We start from the raw sequence: 19,703 nt of genomic DNA, 5'->3' as shown, positions 1-19,703 counted from the left end.
CTATTTTGAATATTAAAAATAAATAATGTTATTTTAAATATTTTTTTTTACCTATTAAAGAATTAATTTGAAATGTTTATCGATTGCGCCCCTCGACGATTCGACCTAGAAAAGAAATTATATATTTTCTAGATTGAAGAAATGCAACGCTGTCTGACGGTTAGGGAACAACCGAACGAAGCTATCTTCAGGAAGTGCCATCGTCTTTGATTTTCATTGTATACTCAATCTTCAATTTGCTAACACGTATGTAAAACAGTCTTGGTCTGAACACGTGGTTGTGACTTTTTCTTTGTTTTAGTTCTGTCTAAGTTTTGTCACTGTAGTTGTAGTATATGATGTTTATTTGCAACTCAGTAAACAAGATGGAATTTATATTTTCTACATTTGAATTGTTTTTGAGAGATTATGATGTCTGTCAAAATGTAGTACACAGTAAGGCACTGGCAAGGCAAGATAAATGTGATGTATAAAGCTCTTTTACTTGTTGAGTTCATCTACAATTTTTTCCCCTACAAATTCTTAAATATCCACATGTTGATCCACTTTATTATCTTTTATTTTATTATTACAGTTTGAAATCTTACGTGCCAGGTAGTGGACAAGTGCAGTGGGTTGGAGGAATAAGGGATGTGGTGCCTTGTCGATGAAATATTTTGAAGGTAAAACAATTTTTTTTTTAATGTGACTTAATAGACCTGATGATCCTAGGATTACAATGAAATTTAGTAAACCCAATTTAATATCTTGATTAAATCTCTTGCAATTTACTGCAATGCTAAGTGTTTTGTCATTAAAATTTGTACTTTATTGAACTGAAATGGTATGTAGATTTTCATGATCAATTTTATCTAGGGCGACTCCTGACCTCACTTGGTTTTGCAATGGCTAGTTGTATCTTCTAGAGTTTGCTGTTTTTAATGTAATCAAGGAATTAAGGTTGGCATTGTTAATATTGTTGAATATGCTGTTAGATTTTGCTGATGACACTCTTAGGACACCTAAATATGTACCCTGATTACTAAATGTGCTGAAAGTTTCGAGTGACTTAATCGTCATTTTGGTCTAGTCCTCGACTTAACGTTACTTCGTTTTTATAGAGAAGATTAGACATTTCGTAGACGATGGAAGTCGACTGTTCCGGCTATGGAGGAGGTATAGTCATTTTTACATTTGCATTTGAGCCTCAGAGTCACCGGTTTAACGCACATGTAGTATTCCGGTGCTAGAGGATCTCATAAATTAAACGTCGAACCACTTATGCTCGATCTGTATTTATTGCAGAGGTTGATCACCTCGGTTTGAGACAATTTGTTTTGACTTTACAGGAAGATTTAACATTTTAATGGTGTTTATTTTTATGTTTTTGCAGGCAGTGGGTGTGCTTTACACTAGACGAAATACAATCATGAAGGTGTTTGCGATTCTTCGGTAAGTGGACAGTTTTAATGGTTTCTTTTGGATTTTTGTGATGAACAACAGTTTCCTGTGTTTCTGACAACCATGAAGACCCACTCGAGTCCCTGATAATTCAGGCTTTTTAATATCATTTAATTGGCTGTAAACAAATATTGACGATTTGTTTACTTTGTTTATTCAGGTTGGCTTGTTCAACAACCGCAGTCGATTGTTGAGCTACTGGGCCGAAAACAATCGAGTTTCATTTTCTTTCGTTTCGAATAGTTTGCTGCTGGTGATTTCATGATCTACGTAATAGGTAAGAGAGCATTTCTTGGAATGTTTTCCGTTAATTGAAATGATGAGAACGCTTTAAAGCATTTTCCGAGTTCCATGATGATTCATTCTGCCTTCCTTTTGATCTTAAACTGAGTTGACGATATTAGTGATACAAACTGATGTTATAGATTTATTTTTTTCTGTAGGTTATGTGGTACTGCTTCTTGGTCAATGTCATTGGAATCCGAGGAGTTCATATTATACAAGGTAAAATTTATTTTCAATGCGAGACTCTCGGCAAACAGGTTTGTTTAAGGAGACAATCGTACGCCAGGTTTCTTACTGTCCTGTTTGCAACATTAAAGCGAGTCCCTGAGGCCTTTCTTGCTTTGTTCCCTTGAAGTAAGGGCTTGGGCAACCGGACAAATTCATCAAAATAACTGTTCTTTGTGTGTTCAGATGGACTGGTTTATTGTTCGGTGTTTTTTTTTTTGCCGACGTCATCTTCATAGGATACTAGGTAATAGCTTAATATGGGAAGGAATTAAACGTGCTTCTTATGATGAATAATTGTTTCCTGTGTTTCTGACAACTATGAAGACCCACTCGAGTCCCTGATAGATTATTAATCTTAATCTGCCTTTGAGCTGCTGCTTTCCACACTCTAACGATGATTTTATTTTTGTGTTTTAGATTGCTCGGCCGTTGGTCTTGGATTACTTGGTCGGTGGGGCGATTGGTGGGTATGTTGTGTTGTTGATTAAATTTTTCTTGTGACATTCTTAATCACAACCCATGATTGATATTTTGTGTACGAGAGTATCTAATTTAATGATGTGCTATATCTACAGGTCTGATTACGGCCTATTTGAAAGATCGTTGGAGATTTTGTGTATTGACGTTTTCGTGATAAATGCCTGTTATCGAGGTAAGATTGGTTCGATTATTGCGCTCTTTGGCAAATGATATTTTGTAAAGAAATTGCTGAACATCAGATTTCTTTTTGTTCAGTTTGCAATATGAAAGTGAGTCCCTGAGGCCTTTCTTGCTTTGTTTTCTTAAAGCAAGGGGTTGGGCAACCGGACAAATTTTTCAATCTAATAATTTGATTGTTTCACAGGTATATGCATGTGCGACGCTGGATTTAATAGTGTCGTCCTAGGTAGTTCTGAGGTAATGGAGAAATTAATGTCAAACCTTTATTGTAAATTCTGTGATGACAAATGTTTCCTGTGTTTCTGATAATTATGAAGACCCACTCGAGTCCCTGATAATAGTAGTGGATATGTTGGTGAAAAGAAATTGGTTTTCTCCTAACGCTATTCCATATTTTACTTCTAGGTGTCAATTTTCGATCCGTTGCTTTATGTCCGTGGGATGGTATGGAATTTTGAAACTTGCTAAAAGGTAATTTTAGTTCATAATACTCTAAATAGTTACCAGTGTGATGAAAACGAGTTACCGTTTGACCTTTATGAAACTATTAATATTGGCTGTATATAATCTGAACGTCCTTATGTTAGACATTTACTTTGTGTTTTATAAATTTTTCTAAAGCTTTTTTTTATTCAGGATGTCGCAGTTTTGAAGGTGTTTGGATTTGAATCGTGTAATAAAGTTTCGATATTATGGACGAAAAATTCAATGATAATATAGTGCGAGATGCGAGGAATATTAGTGCTGTATTCAATACAACTGAACAATGGATAAATTTGAATGATCTGTGTTTGTTTCTGTGCCCTTTTCCAATTGCAAAGTACAACATAATCACTGAATATAAGCGAAAAACCTTGATTTCCCCATATCTCCCCGTGGAAAGTTACGACTGACCAGGACAGCCAGCGCATCAAGCGGATGCCCCAATTATATTTTCAAGAATTAGCAGACGAAATGTCTAGCAGACTACAGTTCGTAGATTTCTTATTTATAGATTATGGCCATCGTAACCTACAGAAGAAAAGAAAGATCTATCACAGGTAAGGTTAAGTGCAGAACGACAGGAATGTAGCTAAGAAGATGATACATGTGATAATTAATTTAATTAGATGCCCAGTCCCTAGAGTGAGGATTGAATGAGCCAGGAACATGCAGTTGTTGTCCGATAGGGTAGTGTGAAAAAGATTTTTTATCTTAACCATCATTTGTGATTGGCTTAATGTTTGCTGTTGCCTTGTAGTATGTAGCCTAGTAGTGTCCACGATGAATAGAAACACATTCTAAGTAACTGGCAGGTTTACCTTACCAACTGGGTGTTTTCCCTTTCAGCAATCCATTGTCCAGCACTGTTGCCCAGGTGCTGCATGCTGAACGAATATCTGTCTTGTCTTGAGTTTCTCAGTGTAGAAGTTGAAGTGGTGTTCAATATCACCTTGGGGATTTCGTCTTTTGTGATGTGTGATGCTGCGTATTGGCTTATTGATGAAATTTTGCATGGAGAATATTACGTGAGTATCAAAGTCATTTGTTACCTTTGTTTGTTTGCCAGTTCTTTGATTCTTTCAATTGAATGTCAGCGAGGTAGATCGGACATTGTTTTCGTGTTACTGTTGAACGTTTCTTCTTTCTGACGCTAGACAGCATAGCCTTTGATCATTTTCCAAACAGTTTAAATACGTTAACTTTGTACATCTCTGTAGAGATTTCTCAATGCTACTTCGAAAAAATGTTGGGTGATAACTGTCATTTTTTGTTTCAGCAACAAAGCTCACTTGTTAGATTTTTAATAATGTGTTTTTTTCTACTTCTGGTTTTCTCTTTTCAGCCAGTAGTTCAGTAAATATTCATTCTACGCACAAAATAACCACATATTTGTGATCCTCGTCAAATTTGTGGTAAAGTTCATGTTTTCTTTTGTACGTTTTCGTACTTCCGGTTTTCTCGATTTTGGCCAAAATCTGGATTTCGTTTAAATTACATCTAATCGACCCCAAATTTCACGTAGATCACGAATATTTTGTTTATTTTGACGACAGCTCAATGTTAGAGGCACTATCGCTTACTTCCGGTATACTTCCGGAAAATTTGCATAAAACTAGCAAATGAGCTTTGTTCTCTATACTAATCTCAAGATTTCAAGCTAGGTTTAATAAAGCAAATAAAAGTGCGTTGTTCAAGTTATACAAGTAGCTAAAGAACTGAATTGCTTTAAGTTTATACATGGCAGATACAGAACTGCAGCCCTATAACCAGTGCGGTGAAAACATTTTCGGTACCTAAATATGTAATATTTCTGTTTTTAAGATCTACAATATCTCTAGGATTCAAAAATTTAATGCTGTGTCTCACACAACTAAAATTGCGTTTTTGATTGTTGGGACTTGGAGTGTCAGAGGTGTCCAATAGATGACATAGGCGTCGTCGTTTTCATGTGATGGCGGATTGTTGTGTCGAGTGGTTAAAGTTTTCCTATTTTTCCATGCAAATTATCGATGAATTCATAAAAGTAAATTCAAGTTTATTTCTGTGCAACTTGTTTGTGATGTCATTTATTCCGTATGTGTGCTGGATCAAATTCAAAATTCCTCAATCTAACCTGTAGGAAGGAACAGGAAAGGAAACAGTAGCATACAAGTAGCCTATCATCACTACCACCAACTCTTTTATTAAAAATCTTCATTCTGCTGAATGCATCATACAGTTAATACAGGTAAAAACCAATAATGTCTTAGTCACAATTTTTCTTAATACTTGTTTCCAGACTTAGTTAATATTCATCTAATTATCAGCAGTTTTTGTTGATCTTGGTAGGTCACTACCCCAGTGTGGACATATTGTTTTTCTGAACATGTTTTTCAACAAATAATTCATTGATGTACAAGTATTATTCTTCTTGTTGTTTTAAACTGTTATTTGATGTCATAGATTGTATTTTCTGTCATAGGGAAAGCTATGAAAAATATCATCATCTAGGCCATGGGTAATCTTCAGGTTTATTGCAGCAGCTTAAGAGAAAAATATGAACATATGCAGGGCACATACCAACATGTGTTGTATTTTTCTGAATGTTAAACACAAGCAGTAGGTAGGCATTAAATTTAGTTTATTGGATGAATGTTGGAATATTTATTGACATATTTCCATTAGATTCAACATGCCAAAGTTAGTTGGAACTCAACTCACTGTACGAGTGTACACACTCTAACCCAGATAACTGGTGCTTTTGCCTTTCAGCCAAAGGCAGGAAAATTATTCTTTTCTTCAGAAAATTGTAAGTGTAATTTTTTGTCTTGACCCCCAACATTTTCTGTTAATATTATAGATTTTTGTGTTGAAAGAGTTAAAAATTCTGAAAAGCAAACTAAAAACTGTGTGTATTTGTGTCATAGGGAAAGCTGCTGGAGTAATCTGGTGTTCATGCTCATTTGATTCATTTCGTGCCAGTTAGTGAAAGCCGAAAGGCATGTCGAATTCAATTGAGCCGTGCTGTCTCGAAGCAAGCAATCCAGCCGTTGCGTTCAGTCATTTGGAACAGGAATCTAATGGCTGTCAATAGGTGGCTATGAATAATGTCCACCAGGTGCGCGAGTGTCTTCAGGTGTGAATAGCGGCCATTTTTTTCCAAGACGCAGCAGAAATGGGTTGTTGGTTGTGACGTACCTCGCGATGAAAATTAAAAGGTATTTATTGTTAATTTCCTATTGTTATTGGATGTAAAATGTTGATGTGAAAATTTACAGGTGATTCAGCACGTAGAAACCAATTTGCCAAATCATTCAACTCAGACTTGGAAGTGCCTGTACATTTCCGAAATGGCGTGCCTCGTGCGTCTCGCTGCCTGTTCTTTGGCGTACGTCTCATCCCATTCAACAGCAAAAAGTAATTATTTTGATCAAATGTCTTGCAAAAGTACTACAGAATTAGTTAACATGACTAGAGAGTAGACTAATTTGCTCCGCTACTATGGAAATTTTGAATCAGATATCAAAGTTATTCTGTTGGACTGTGTAGTTTTCTGTTACTCTTTGTATTCTTTGGTTATAATGAGCGTACACAGTGCAAACATAATTTTCTTTTCTTAAATAGGTATAACAAACACTTCTTTAACACTGTTGGTTACCTTGTTGCAGCCGAATGGTGAAAGGTGTGACGAAGACAGATTGAACCATTGTATGCAGCATGTGGTTGCAGTTTAATCCAGAAGTTGCTGTGCTGTTGTAGCTGAGCTGTTCCATCTGAGTTCCTGACTTCAAAATTTTTGTGTTGTCATTTTCATCCATGCCATGAAATTGCTCTGTGCTAACTGCAGTATACGACTGAGGCAACCTGATCTATATCAGGTTTGACACAGTCGAGAACTGCTAGATTAAACAAGCTTTCTGCGCCAAACAAATAATAACTTGCATATAACTTGCATCATGTTATTATCGCGGTAGAGAAAGCGACAGGCCCCCCCCCCTGGGGGCCACAGGAATAATAAATATTTGCATATATTATAAAATAAATGTTGTATGCAATAAAATATTCGAAAAAATAAAATAATCTTTGTTGCAATAAAATATTTTTATAGAATATTTCGCGAAATTTGTTTAGAAACTTTTTGTAAGGGGGAACTTTTTGAAAATTTTTTTCAAAAACAAAAGTCTGGACTTAGCAGAAATAATAGGTATGTGGACTTTGAATTTTTAGAAAAATATTGGTTGTTGGACTTTGAATTTTAATGATAGAAAAAAAAATTATAAAACGGAAAGAGTAAATATTATTGAAATGTAATAATTTTTATTGTTGTATTTTGCAATATCAATTATTTGTAAGTTTACATAGCACACAAGTTTACACATCAGAAATAATTTCTCACATCATGCAATCATCAGCAGAAGGAAAGGTACTTCAGTAGAAAAGAGACATGGACTTGCTATTTATCAATCAATCTTGTATTTCAACACATCCAGAGAAATATTTCAGAACTTCGGTGTAGAGTTCAAAGCAGCTTGAGTAGTGGTGACATAGTCGGGAGAATTGCTGACGTAATACATATGAACCTTGGAAGAAGGCGGCTTCTTCGGTGTCGTACTTGAGGGCAGCGGTGTTGTAGCTAGGTGTAGCGCAGGTCGTTATGTAGTAAACTGGAGCATCTGTAGTGAAGTATTTTTGTTCAATGTAGTACCAAAGAGCAGCTTCTGTGTAGTAAGTCGGGACTGCGTAATACTTGGCCGCCTCAGTTGTGGTTGTGTAGATCGGGGCAGAATAGTACTTTGGCGCTTCGGTGTAGTATTTGAACGTTTTGGTGGAGTAACCAGCGGGAGCCTCGGTGTAGCAGCTGGGAACAGAGTAGTATTTAGGTAAATCGGTGCAATAAGTAGCTGAGAACAGAGTTATACTTAGGAGACTCGGTGTAGTAGGATGGAGCAGCATGCGTAGTCATGTAGTACTCCATCGCCTAGACGGTGTAGTAATTCAGGGTAGAGTAATACTTCAGGGCGTCAGTGTAGTGGCTCGGGGCAGCGTAAGCTGTGGTATAAAACTCCGGTGCTCTAGTGGTGTAGTACTTGAAGACCTCGGTGAGGGACGTTGCGTAAGTTGTGTAGGAAGGTGGCGGCGTCGCCGTTTGGTTTCCGCCATACCAAGGAGACATCGCTACACAAGCGGACGACCCAGCCATAAACAATACCACACCCAACAGGAGCACAACGCCATAGTTGACTAAACAGTAAATAAATTTAAGCATTAATATTGAGTATCAACAGGCAAATTAAAAAAAAAGAAAAGAAATAGAATTGATACAAAACTCAATGTAAAAATAAAAGTATTTACCCATAATTGCGAATGGATTACACGATGAGGAATGCAGTTGGTGACAGATAGGGCACTGCAGTTCGGGCACGACTTCTTTTTTTTTAGACGACTCTTTTAACGCACAGTAAAACTTCGGGACGTAGGTGTAGTAGCTCGGGGGAGCGTAGGTTGTAGTGTAGTACTTGAGCGCTTCAGTGTTGTAGTAATGCAGGGCCTTGGTGTAGTAGGTAGGGGCAGCATACATAGACGTGTAGAATCCAAGTGCCTTAGTGATGTAGTACTTGGGAACCTCGGTGTAGTAAACAAGGCAGCGTAAGTGGTTGTAATAGGCGGTTTCTTCGGTGTAGTAATTAGGGACTGCGGTGTCGTAGCTAGGTGTAGCGCAGGTCGTAGTGTAGTAAACTGGAGCATCAGTGTAGTATTTCTGTTCAACGTAGTACCAAAGAGCAGCTTCTGTGTAGTAAGTCGGGACTGCGTAATACTTGGCCGCCTCAGTTGTGGTTGTGTAGATGGGGGCAGAATAGTACTTTGGCGCTTCGGTGTAGTATTCGACCGTTTTGGTGGAGTAACCAGCGGGAGCCTCGGTGTAGCAGCTGGGAACAGAGTAGTATTTAGGTAAATCGGTGCAATAAGTAGCTGAGAACAGAGTTATACTTAAGAGAATCGGTGTAGTAGGATGGGGCAGCATGCGTAGTCATGTAGTACTCCGTCGCCTTGGTGGTGTAGTACTCAGGGCAGAGTAACACTTCAAAGCGTCAGTGTAGTGGTTCGGGGCAGCATTGTGGTTTAAAACTCCGGTGCCTTAGTAGTGACCTCGGTGCAGTAACTGGTAGTAACGTAAGTTGTTGTGTAGTAAGGCGCCGGCGTTGCGGTTTGGTATCCACCATACCCAGGAGACATCGGTACACCAGTGGTCGACCCAGCCATCAACGATACAACACACAACAGCGGGACCACGCCAAGGTTTACTAGACAATTAATCAATTTAAACATAAATATTAAATAAAAACATGCATACATAAAGAAAAAAGTAGGATTGATACCAATCTCAATGTAACAAACAGAATATTTACCCATGGATGCGAACTGGCAATACGGTGAAAAAGGCAGATGGTGACATACAGCGCACTGCAGCTGTTGCCGTGTCGGAGATGCTCACTCGACTGATTTGCCTTCGCGTTTTCTCTCTCCTTTTATACGATTTTTTTTTATCACCCTCACCTCTTAATTCTTGCGGCTATTGTACCTGTTTGATAATGATGAAACACGTCCATTTCTCACCCAACCTCTCCGCCGTCGCATGATACATTTTACGTAATGATCTCCGTGACCTTCGAGCGTCAAACTGGCCTTCCCTTCTGCAGTTTGAAGTTGTTGGGGATGGGTCGACAAAAACCAATATCAAAATGAATACCAAATGGTTATGGCTTGCAGCTATTTTACCTGCTTGATAATGATGAAACACGTCCCGTTCTTACCCAACCTCTACACCACTGTATGTAATGATCTCCGTGACCTTCTAGATTGAAGGACATGCAAACTGACTTTTCCTATTGCAGGTTGACGTTGCTGGGGTTGAGTCTACAACAAAATATGAAAATGAATACCAAATGGTTATGTAACACATCCCGTTCTCACCCAACCTCTACACCACTGTATGACAAGTTTTACGTATCTTTCCTTCTGCAGATTGTCGTTGCTGGGGATGGGTCTACAACAACCAATATCAAAATGAATACTAAATGAAATGGTTATGGCTTTAAACTCACTATATACCAATAGACATTTGAGTAATTTTATTCGTTTCTTCGGTGAATGAATAAATCTTCCATTTCGAATCGTTTTAAGGACAGTCGGCTTTTTTGAAAATATTCCTCTGCAACCTTATCCTTATACCTTATCCTAAGTTTCAAACACATGATCAATCCATACTCGTTTAATGATGTGCACACAGCTGAGCCTTGTTGGAAACCTCTTTTCTCGGTCAATAACGGTCAATAAGTTCTCAAAAGTTGCAATAATGTTAACACTGGAACAATCCTGGTACTCAGACACTCAGTCCATGAGTAACATTAGAAGAACTAGACAGGAGTGGAATCATGATAATAACAATGCTTTGTCCTTTAATTACATTTAGAGGCCAATATTGTGTGATCGATTCAGCAGATTGTGAACACTGAAAAGAGGTTTCGTCACGCACCATTCGTACCAGACGTAAGTGCAAACCTTGGCGCGCCATCATAGATCTGGTTGCGATCTTTTCGGTATCAACATACCGAGTTAATTAATTTAATTTAAACTTACAAATCAGGCAACTACTATTTAAGAATGAAAGGTGAAACCATGGTGATGTCGCCAGCAGTCCATGAAAGCTGTTTTTAAGAAGTTTCGTTTTCCAGCAGTGCCTCACAAAATTAAATTCTTCAGTAAATTATAATAATTTAAAAAATCATTAGAAAATATAAATATGCATATTTGTAGATAAGAATTCTAAAAATTCTACATACAAAATACACTATCCAAAAAACCTGATCTGGGTCGGGCACTGCAAAAACACGTCAGGACATTACCATATTTATGCCATATAAATAATATAATACCATATGTAAAAAAATTAAGATCCTGATTCAAATTTTTTTAAACTACTAATGGGAAAGATTCACTGTTTTAACAATGACGATTCAATATAACTAAAGACTATATATTCAATACAATATAGACTGCATGCTCCACTTGAATCAATCATATGTTTCATAAGCTAGCTGTAACAGAACCATCTGCATGATTGACAGCAATGAGGTTTAGAATTTGACCGGAATTTGCAGTGGTTTTCTATTAATTCTTCAACAGTTGAGCAAAAGAATCTCCTTCCTGAACATCGACTAATAAAATCTATTGCCTTATTGCAGAGATAGTGATCATCAAAATTACTTGAATAACACTCGATTGTTTCGCCATGGGATAAGACGTACAGCCAGCCCGTACAAGTAACAATAGACATTTCGGCAAAATGAACAGTAGTTTCGGCCCGCGTGATCAAATTATTTGACCATGTGGAAATTATAGGCTGGAGTACGATTACCTGTAAACTCATGCATAAATAAGTAACATTCAGTAAATTTAAGAAAGCCAAACAAGAATAAACCCATTAATTTTCGTGACACAAAATGTAAGACACCGTATATCAGTAATATACAAATTACATTTTCACTGTATCTCGGTTCTCGGAAACAAATCGCGGTAAATTAGTCCCTCACAAAAACAATCGCCCCACCTGGGGTCTAGAGGACATAATTTTAGCCACCTACTGACAGCCAACAGATTCATCAACGATTACGATTGAAAGGAAAGGAACGGTTGGATTGCTTTCCAAAGCTTAACTTAACATCTGATAAGTTTGTGACAGTGCGAAATAACAGAACAAATAATTAAATCTTAATTCGCAAATGCTGTTTTAAATTTCTTCAAAATTACTTTAATATCAATTTTTGCAAATTTAACTGTTTGGTTGGTGAAATGATGTTAATAAGGGAAACCATGAAAAACTCTAAAAATAAAAAAACTACTAAAATTTTAAACTTCATTAAGAGAAGCAAAACTCTCGTCGTCTTGTGTGATGTGTGACACGGTCAATATTTAAAAAAGAAATTATTCGGCAGCCAATAATGAAATGCTATCTACGCGCAGACAAAGAAAATCGCGCGTAGTGTCACAGCCCAGTCCGCCAGTCGGCAATATTTTTCTAAAAGAATAGGTTGTGTGCAGTTGTGTGAAAAGTGAAAACATCATCAGCTAATCTTGTTTCAAACATCTACAAGATGCTGCCACTGGATTTTCTAGTGGAAATGTTGGAGAAACTAGCCCCTGTAGTGCACTTCGAAGGTAATTCATTCAAAATAGGGATGTCGAATCTAAAATGCACAGTGATTTCCTAATCCAATGCTAGATTCTAAAGGAGAGGACAGGAACATTGCCCAGTTTGAACTCGACAATGCAGCTCAAACTGATCTAGTTAGTATTGGGGGCCGGGATTACACATGTGTGAATTCACCATTTCTACGTGTGGATTTTAAATACAGGATCAGTACTTGTGTTTCATGTCGGTGATAATGGCAGACCATGAGAAATTCGCTACTGTAGCTCGTCGAAGTGCAGCCTTTCAACTTCAGCAGCATTTGAACAGTAAAGATCCTGCAACGCTCGAGAAACAGCAAAAACATTGGAAGACGATTGCAGCCGATGTTCGCGACATGATAAAAAACAACGTTCTGATCGCTTTACCAACGATCTCGCCATTTTGTTCAAACGTCGCAACTGAAATAGTAGCCAGCATTGCGGTGATGGAAGTTCCGCTAAAAGATAATTGGCCTGATCTTCTACCAACCCTTTCCTACTACATACGTCACCTTAAGAACGAAGAGAAAGAATGCGCAATGGAAACATTAGAATTTGTCTGCAAACATTTGGTAGGTTTCCCTTCTTCCGAGTTATTTCATCTAAGATGGTCATGGTTTGATTTACAGAAAGCAGAAATTTTGGCCGAATATTTTACTGAAATAATGATGGTAATTGCTGGCTTTCACATGGACCAACTCTCAAAAAAACTTCGACTTGCAACACTTAATATTTTGTTGGCATGTTTCGAGTTTGTTCGTCCCTATTTTGAGAACTCGGTAAAATTTGAAATGCTATCATTACGAATTATAAAAAATAATGCATTTCTTTTAGGGGGAAGGCAGAGTGATCGTGCAAGCAATTTGTGAAGCCGCCGAATCGACCGACATCGATATTCGTGTTACTAGTTTGGCATTGCTGACCAGAGTTGCATCTTCCTGTTATCAGCATCTGAAAGACTACATCGATGTCATCGCTCCAGTAAGTTTTAATGTACAGTTACTTATTAGAAAGAAAGCATCGTTTTAATACCCAACTGTTTTACTTAATTAGATTACAATAAAAGCAATAAGCTCAGAAGATAAAGATATTCACAGAAATGGTCTCGAGTTTTGGAAGGCTGTGAGTCAGGTGGAAAATCCACGTGATCCTGACGGACGATTGAAAACGGGAACTGAAAGAAGCCAAGTAACATGTAGTTACGTCAAAATATCTCTGAAAAAACTCGTGCCCGTACTGTTCGCAGAATTAGTTAGAGGCGAAGGATTTATAAGAGCTGAAGGACTATCTGGGAATCCTTCCGTTTCTGACTCTGACAGTTTCAACGATGAAGCCCAGCCAATGGATTACGACTCATTTTTCAAAACGGAAAGTATGCTTCATAACGAGAATTCTTCTGGCATGACGGAGAACGAACAAAATCAAAACACCCCCAATGCAAACGTAAATAGGAATTTCAAAAAAAAAGAAAAAGAAACTTCACAAAACAAACAATTCCCTGATTGGTGGACACCACCGAAGGAAGTAATCATCTACTTTAGTGAGCAATGCGAAAACTACCCAGAAGCTATAGATCGTTACGTTCTACCTCTCGTCCAAAGAGAAATCCGAGTAAAGTTTTAAATTATTTTAAAATTTTTGGCGCATGATGATTAAAATCAAATAATCTCTAGCAGCACATGGACTGGAAACATCGGCACGCTGCTATTTGGTCGTGTCTGGTTTTTCTCAAGCAAATGGATTCACGCCACGCTGAAAATACTCTTCCACCAATATTTTCTTCAATTCGAGGTTGTGTAAGAGACACATCAAGCTCCAGAATTCGCAGTACTGCCCTATGGGCCATCAGTTGGATGGTCGAAAAGTGCCCGCTTTTACTATTCACTTCAATGACTTCACAAGATTTAGAACAACTCGTAAGCGACTTAGTAACTAGCCTCAATGATGATGAGGGTCGAGTGTCACCTTCAAGCTGCACCGCACTGACATCAGTTGTGAAAGCCGCTTATGCTATAGCTCAGCAAAAGGTGAGCATGTTATTCGACTCGTCTTAAAGTTTATAACCTCACAATCTGAAAACAGGTGGAAGAAAGTAAGCGACCAACTACCTTTTTGCTGTCACCCTATTATGATATGATCGCCAATCAGCTTGTGAAGGCCGCTAATAGACGTCTAACGGCTGCTTTTGACGCTCTCGGTCTGCTGCTACTGAACGCCCCCGACGATTGCTACTGGATTGTGTTGGAAACAATAGATGAATTGCTCCTTTTGCTGCGTAAAGTAAGTTATTTCACTTAAAATTCATGAAACGTATGATACCAAGTAAAATTTACCTTTGTATCGATATGCGTACAGGTGATAGAACTGCCAGATGCCCACCATGTGGGATGTCGCTGCCACGAAGCCGTTCAAAAGTTACTGTGTGGCGTTCTACGACGCGTATTAAGAATATTAAAATTAGGCGAGACTACTTCAAATCAACTTTGTCACAAGTTTATGACTTATCTACTGAGTCTGCTAAACAAATTTCCTAACGGACTAGCACGAGCAGAAGCTGTAATGTCTTTATCAACAGTTTCTTTACTACTCGGATGGGAACTTAAACATCATCTGGACTTTTTGGTCCCCTATTTAACATCAGCAATTAACAAAACTGCCAAAAACGATCCTGCTTTATCTCTTGTGGTGGATCTTATCGGAACACTTTTCCTTGTACTAGATTCAGAAGCAATTCCTTTTGTGAACAAACTTATTGGACCATTGTTAGTTTTAACTGATGGAAACCAAAACTTACCATTAAAAGTGAAAATCCATTGCGTAGCTGTTTTCGGCCAGATAGCGACAGCAGTTGGTCGTCCTGGATTTCAAATGTACATGGCGGCTGTCCTTCGACGCTTGCAGCATTGTGTAGAGCTTGCAATATTGGAGGCAAGAACTGAATCAGACCATGTAAAACCAAATTTTAGGTCTATTTTTCATTGCAGGAAATGTACGAGAGTGCCAACAGCAGAGAACTGAGAGAAAATTTACGTCAAGTTTGTTTAGAAACCTATTCCAGTCTTGTGAAGTCAATCCTACATAGAGGAAGCCTTCCCTTAACTCTTGAACTGTGCTCTAGTTCTCTGTGTCTCAAAAACATAGCAAAATTAACAAGGTCTGTTCTTACAAGCAAAGGCAAACTACCTGCCAAAACCTACACAGCTGCAGCTCACTTGATTGGGTAATGATTTTGTTTTAGTTTATCATAAATATTTAAATTTTCACTACTTTCACAATAAACAATTATAGGAATGTTACCCTTGAGTTTGGAGCAAAGAAAGCATTAGCCTTAACATCTCTGGAAGCTACTGAATGTAAATCTTTACTGGAGTGTGTTGTTCATCAGAACATTATAGACACGGCAGTTCATTCTATTTGTCAAGAAGCACTCACTGAGATAGAAATGGCTGGAATAGGGTTGAGGTGTGAGTGAAGAAATTTTGATTTCAATTTGTTAACAAAGAACAGAAATCATGCCTTACTAGAATTACTTCAAGACTTCTATTTACTAATACCTAGTCACCTTATAGAATTACAGAAATCTATCACGCACGTGTAATTGTAGCCGATTGTAGCTTACGAATGTGTGTATCACTGAGTGCAGATAAATAAATATTTCACTTTTTTTTCCCGGGCACGAAAACGTTTGCAGTCGATGCATATTTTCATAAGACAAGGTTGTCACACGGTCATTTCATAGAACTGTTAAAAAAAAAATTCAAAATAAAATAAACATTTATCTTTTCAGGTTCAGAGTTATTTAAAGAAAATGATATTTTATATATTTCTGAGACGAATGAGATGTTAAGTGGGGAACACTGATCACAGTTGATTGATTAGCTGTAAAGAATCTTGTCTTTATATTTAATGCAAGTTCTAATGTAGGCCTACATGATAAGTTTGCATATTATCTGGTTGTTTCCACTTAATTATTTGTAAGCTCTGGGGGACGGCAGTTGACTTGGCGAATAGTTGATCAATAAATAGCACGAATTCCGTTTCGTTTGACGGGTTCTGTAGTTTTAAAGGTATTTCAAAATCTTCAGCACTTTATTTCTATCAGGCTATTACCACTTCCATTGAACATCTTTAACAGAATGCCACATTAAAAAGGGCTTACCACCGCGCGCAGAAATAAGCAGTAAAAGCAACAAATTTTAAAGCCGCATATGTTAGTGTGGACTGTGGACAGAACATTACTTGAACAGTAAAGATCCTGCAACGCTCAAGGGACATAAACATTTTTTTTTAAGGCAATTGCAACCGATGTTCACGATATTCACGACGTGATTTAAATAGAAAAATTCTGGTCGCTAGAACAAAGATCTCATCATTTTGCCCGAAAGTCGCAACTGATATCGTACTATTTATAGCAGCCTGCTTTACAAGCTAGCAAATGGATTACGACTCATTTTCAAAACGGAAAGTACGTTTTAGTAAGAGACTGATGCTAGCATGACAGATAGAAGGAACAAAATCAAAACACTCTCTTGTAAAATTGTAAATCGCAAATTGCGATTCGCAATACAAAAAAAAATCTTTTCAAGCTGAAAAAATAAAATAAAATAATAAATTAAAAAGTTTTTATGAAATTAACAATTCCAAAATTGCAGCAAGATTGAACACAATCATACAATCAAATGTTCTCTCCTTTTAAACTTTTTGTATACTACAGGTACAGAATTATTCTTAATAAAAAATGTTGATGTTCTAGTTATGTATCGTACCAGCGTTTGAACTTATGTTCTTTTCTCTCCCTTCTCTTTCAGTCTAGGTGCTACTTATTAGAGAATGTAGTGATTATTGATTCCAGATTATTGAGCTCTATCCTTTTCAACAGAAAAACAATTGGCCGATTTCCGGCTTAATTCGCATTTGACTTTAAGGAATGCACTTCCTGTGTGTTACCCGGTGCCTAAATCCCAAAATGATTGCAATTAGAAGAACGTATTCTACCTCCCTTCTCGTTTTCGACTATAAAAAGATATTGCTCACACTGCTGAACGCATCAGTCAAGTAGGATTGACATAACTGTAAGTAACGACATACAGATATCACAATGAATCTTCAAGTGCGTTCTCAATCACTAAGTATTCTGGCCATCTTAATAACCATGGTATGTAATGTTTAGAATCTTAAATATTCATCAGTTCTTAAGGGCGCTAAACTAATATTTCAAAAAAATATTTCAAAAAATTAAAAGGTGAGTTTAGCAAACGGACATGGGCGGCTGCGCGATCCTCCATCACGATCTAGCCTTTGGCGAGAGGGCTTCAAAACGCCTCCCGATTACAACGTGAGTTATACAGACATAAGCGAGATATCAATATTTTAATTTTACGTTTGAAAATGCTTAATTTTTTTCCACCATAGGATACGGAAGGATTTTGTGGCGGTTATGAAGTAAGATCTGACAAACACGGTTTTAATCGATCTCAAATTTGATTGACACAATAATTTCTCGCAGAGGCAATGGCTAGTGAATAAGGGCAAATGTGGTATTTGCGGGGATCCATTCGACGAAGCTGTCAAACCGCACGAGGCTCCTGGTGGAGTTTTCGCCACCGGTATAATAACACGCACTTACACCGAGGGACAGATCATTCCAGTCAAAATTGACATAACAGCCTTGCACAAAGGTATATAAATGTGCTACACTAATTTAGATTCCAAAAATCTTTCCTCCTGGCAGCGACTAAAACGATTTCGCTTAAAGGTTACTACGAGTTTCGACTTTGCGTCAATAATAACGTGAAGCAAGATCCTTCTCAAGACTGTTTCAGGTTAGAATCGTCAATAAACTTCCAAGAAAACGTAATTCTTACACGCATTTAATAAAATTAGTCATGTGCTCCCTTTCGCCAACGGTGCCCCGTTTACCAAGTACAATGTAGCCTCATTGACATCTGGCGTCGATTTTAACACTCGGCTGCAACTTCCTCCAGGAATAACATGCAGTCAGTGTATCCTACAGGTAAAATCTAGTTCATTAAATCATTTTATTGTTTAAACTATCTTTATTCCTCCCATTACAGTGGACTTATACGACGGGCAACCGATGGGGGACCTGTTCTAATGGAACTGGAGCACTCGGTTGCGGTCCCCAGGAAACATTTCGAGCCTGCTCTGATGTGAGGATTCTTCCTAGAGGAGGGTCAGTCAAATCTAATTTTTCCCCACTAATAAAATGTGGCTTAAAGCAATAAAAATTTATTGTGTTGGGGGAAACAGCCTTTCAACTAGTACACCAACGAGTGAAACTGTCAGCCCAACGATGACTCCAATGACTCCGATGACTTCGATTACTACAGAACCAGCAGTAACAGCATCTACAATGACACCGACAATGCCAGCGACAGCCATTATGACTACTGAAGCTCCGGTGACTGTGACTCAGATGCCCATGATAACTAGGCCTACCCAGCTTCCCACGACCATACCGCCCCCCATAGTGGTTCCACCGTCATCCGGCGACTGCACCAGTTACATAGCTGTTCCTAGCCAACAAATTGTAACAGGTATGACGGAGTGGTGCAACACTAACTGTCGGCTTGGCTACTGCCCTTCCAGTCACTGCATTTGCATCCGATAAATGACTTAATTGTTTAACATGTACGGTACAGGGTTATCTAGATTTTATTTGGGGGAGGGGGCGGTTTTACTTACGTAAAAAAAAATGTGGGAATAGAAATAGTTGATCAATGTCAGATTAGCAGTTTAAATAAACAGCATATTCTAATGAAAACTTTGGTTTCTCTCATAATGCTCGAATGGTTCTCGGTGTAGCGAAAGAAAAAAATGAGTCCTTTTCAATTTTCAAAACAAAATCTTCCGTAAAATGAATTAATAAATTTCCCGCATCCCACGACGGGCGGAGCCTATTAAACATGTGTAAATATATAATACTGGAAAATGTTCCAAATAGAAGGGAACGTGCAAGCTCGAAGCTCCAACATGTTTAAAATGAAACAAGAATGATAGAGGGATTGGTGAAAAAGCCCAAGACTGCGCCGAAAGCAGTAGGGGAGAGATGGGAAATGTGCAAATAGAGAAATTGCGCCACCCGATCGATCAAACAGTTCAAAGATGGGCTCACAATAGATCGAGGTAGCATCGGCTTATTTAAAATCTCATTCAACAGCGATCAAAGGGGAAGATCAAATATGAACAGGAAGGTCAATATATGAAAGAATATACCAATATGCTAAATATAAACACTGAACAGGTTCTTCTAGTAGGTAGGCTAGTAGCAATACTACGGAGGTAGTCGAACGCATCTGCTTCAAGGTATTACATGTCCATGATAAAGAAAAAGATAACTCTTCTTCTTTGAACAACACGCTCCTATGATTTGAGCTTGT

General features: G+C 37.9%; 3 protein-coding genes and 3 long non-coding RNA genes across 16 annotated transcripts; 4 read left to right on the top strand and 2 right to left on the bottom strand.

Moving 5' to 3' along the window:
* The first annotated feature begins 187 nt into the window (after window positions 1-187).
* Window positions 188-3,403, top strand: LOC124311571. Of its 2 annotated transcripts, XR_006909899.1 has the most exons (13): window positions 188-246; window positions 575-662; window positions 856-939; window positions 1,101-1,155; window positions 1,373-1,431; window positions 1,601-1,717; window positions 1,884-1,944; window positions 2,137-2,197; window positions 2,371-2,429; window positions 2,529-2,605; window positions 2,798-2,850; window positions 3,019-3,084; window positions 3,250-3,403. It is a non-coding gene; the product is annotated as an uncharacterized LOC124311571 (long non-coding RNA). The 2 variants fall into 2 exon arrangements; XR_006909900.1 differs by having other exon boundaries at window positions 192-246; window positions 1,373-1,717; window positions 2,371-2,420.
* Window positions 3,404-3,806: 403 nt separating this feature from the next.
* On the bottom strand, window positions 3,807-7,262 carry LOC124311700. The gene is made up of 3 exons (XR_006910147.1): window positions 7,252-7,262; window positions 3,920-3,973; window positions 3,807-3,861 (listed from the first exon to the last, which is right to left on the bottom strand). It is a non-coding gene; the product is annotated as an uncharacterized LOC124311700 (long non-coding RNA).
* Window positions 3,979-7,087, top strand: LOC124311578. 7 transcript variants are annotated; one of them, XR_006909923.1, is made up of 8 exons: window positions 3,979-4,121; window positions 5,216-5,323; window positions 5,425-5,494; window positions 5,558-5,698; window positions 5,761-5,884; window positions 6,003-6,293; window positions 6,354-6,492; window positions 6,700-7,087. It is a non-coding gene; the product is annotated as an uncharacterized LOC124311578 (long non-coding RNA). The 7 variants fall into 7 exon arrangements; XR_006909926.1 differs by lacking the exon at window positions 3,979-4,121 and adding an exon at window positions 5,105-5,119 and having other exon boundaries at window positions 5,403-5,494; XR_006909925.1 differs by lacking the exon at window positions 3,979-4,121 and having other exon boundaries at window positions 5,126-5,323; window positions 5,425-5,488.
* A 503-nt stretch (window positions 7,263-7,765) lies between the features above and the next one.
* On the bottom strand, window positions 7,766-9,138 carry LOC124311356 (extensin-2-like). Of its 3 annotated transcripts, none has more exons than XR_006909798.1 (5): window positions 9,064-9,138; window positions 8,428-9,002; window positions 8,194-8,316; window positions 7,995-8,124; window positions 7,766-7,933 (listed from the first exon to the last, which is right to left on the bottom strand). XR_006909798.1 is itself a non-coding variant. In XM_046775810.1 (4 exons), the coding sequence occupies exons 1-4, from the start codon at window positions 9,105-9,107 to the stop codon at window positions 8,054-8,056; spliced, it is 813 nt and encodes a 270-aa protein (XP_046631766.1). In that variant the 5' UTR covers window positions 9,108-9,138; the 3' UTR covers window positions 7,995-8,053. The 3 variants fall into 3 exon arrangements, 1 of the variants encoding a protein (XP_046631766.1); XR_006909799.1 differs by having other exon boundaries at window positions 8,194-8,250; XM_046775810.1 differs by lacking the exon at window positions 7,766-7,933 and having other exon boundaries at window positions 7,995-8,117; window positions 8,187-8,316.
* Window positions 9,139-12,008: 2,870 nt separating this feature from the next.
* LOC124310897 (importin subunit beta-like) lies at window positions 12,009-15,976 on the top strand. 2 transcript variants are annotated; one of them, XM_046775034.1, is made up of 11 exons: window positions 12,009-12,291; window positions 12,356-12,420; window positions 12,489-12,875; window positions 12,933-13,082; window positions 13,138-13,284; window positions 13,357-13,914; window positions 13,980-14,330; window positions 14,386-14,583; window positions 14,659-15,231; window positions 15,288-15,523; window positions 15,592-15,976. In XM_046775034.1, exons 1-11 carry the CDS (start codon window positions 12,228-12,230, stop codon window positions 15,773-15,775), a joined length of 2,913 nt encoding a protein of 970 aa, XP_046630990.1. In that variant the 5' UTR covers window positions 12,009-12,227; the 3' UTR covers window positions 15,776-15,976. The 2 variants fall into 2 exon arrangements, with proteins under 2 accessions (XP_046630990.1, XP_046630989.1); XM_046775033.1 differs by having other exon boundaries at window positions 13,977-14,330.
* Window positions 15,977-17,368: 1,392 nt separating this feature from the next.
* LOC124311550 lies at window positions 17,369-19,064 on the top strand. Its single transcript, XM_046776083.1, has 8 exons — window positions 17,369-17,458; window positions 17,546-17,638; window positions 17,716-17,745; window positions 17,810-17,981; window positions 18,059-18,125; window positions 18,187-18,316; window positions 18,378-18,496; window positions 18,574-19,064. The coding sequence occupies exons 1-8, from the start codon at window positions 17,402-17,404 to the stop codon at window positions 18,932-18,934; spliced, it is 1,029 nt and encodes a 342-aa protein (XP_046632039.1). The 5' UTR covers window positions 17,369-17,401; the 3' UTR covers window positions 18,935-19,064.
* The last annotated feature ends 639 nt before the right edge of the window (window positions 19,065-19,703 follow it).

The sequence above is a fragment of the Daphnia pulicaria genome, chromosome 8 (assembly GCF_021234035.1).
Source record: "Daphnia pulicaria isolate SC F1-1A chromosome 8, SC_F0-13Bv2, whole genome shotgun sequence".
NCBI classification, from domain to species: Eukaryota; Metazoa; Arthropoda; class Branchiopoda; order Diplostraca; family Daphniidae; genus Daphnia; species Daphnia pulicaria.
This window is presented reverse-complemented; position numbering and strand designations above follow the sequence as displayed.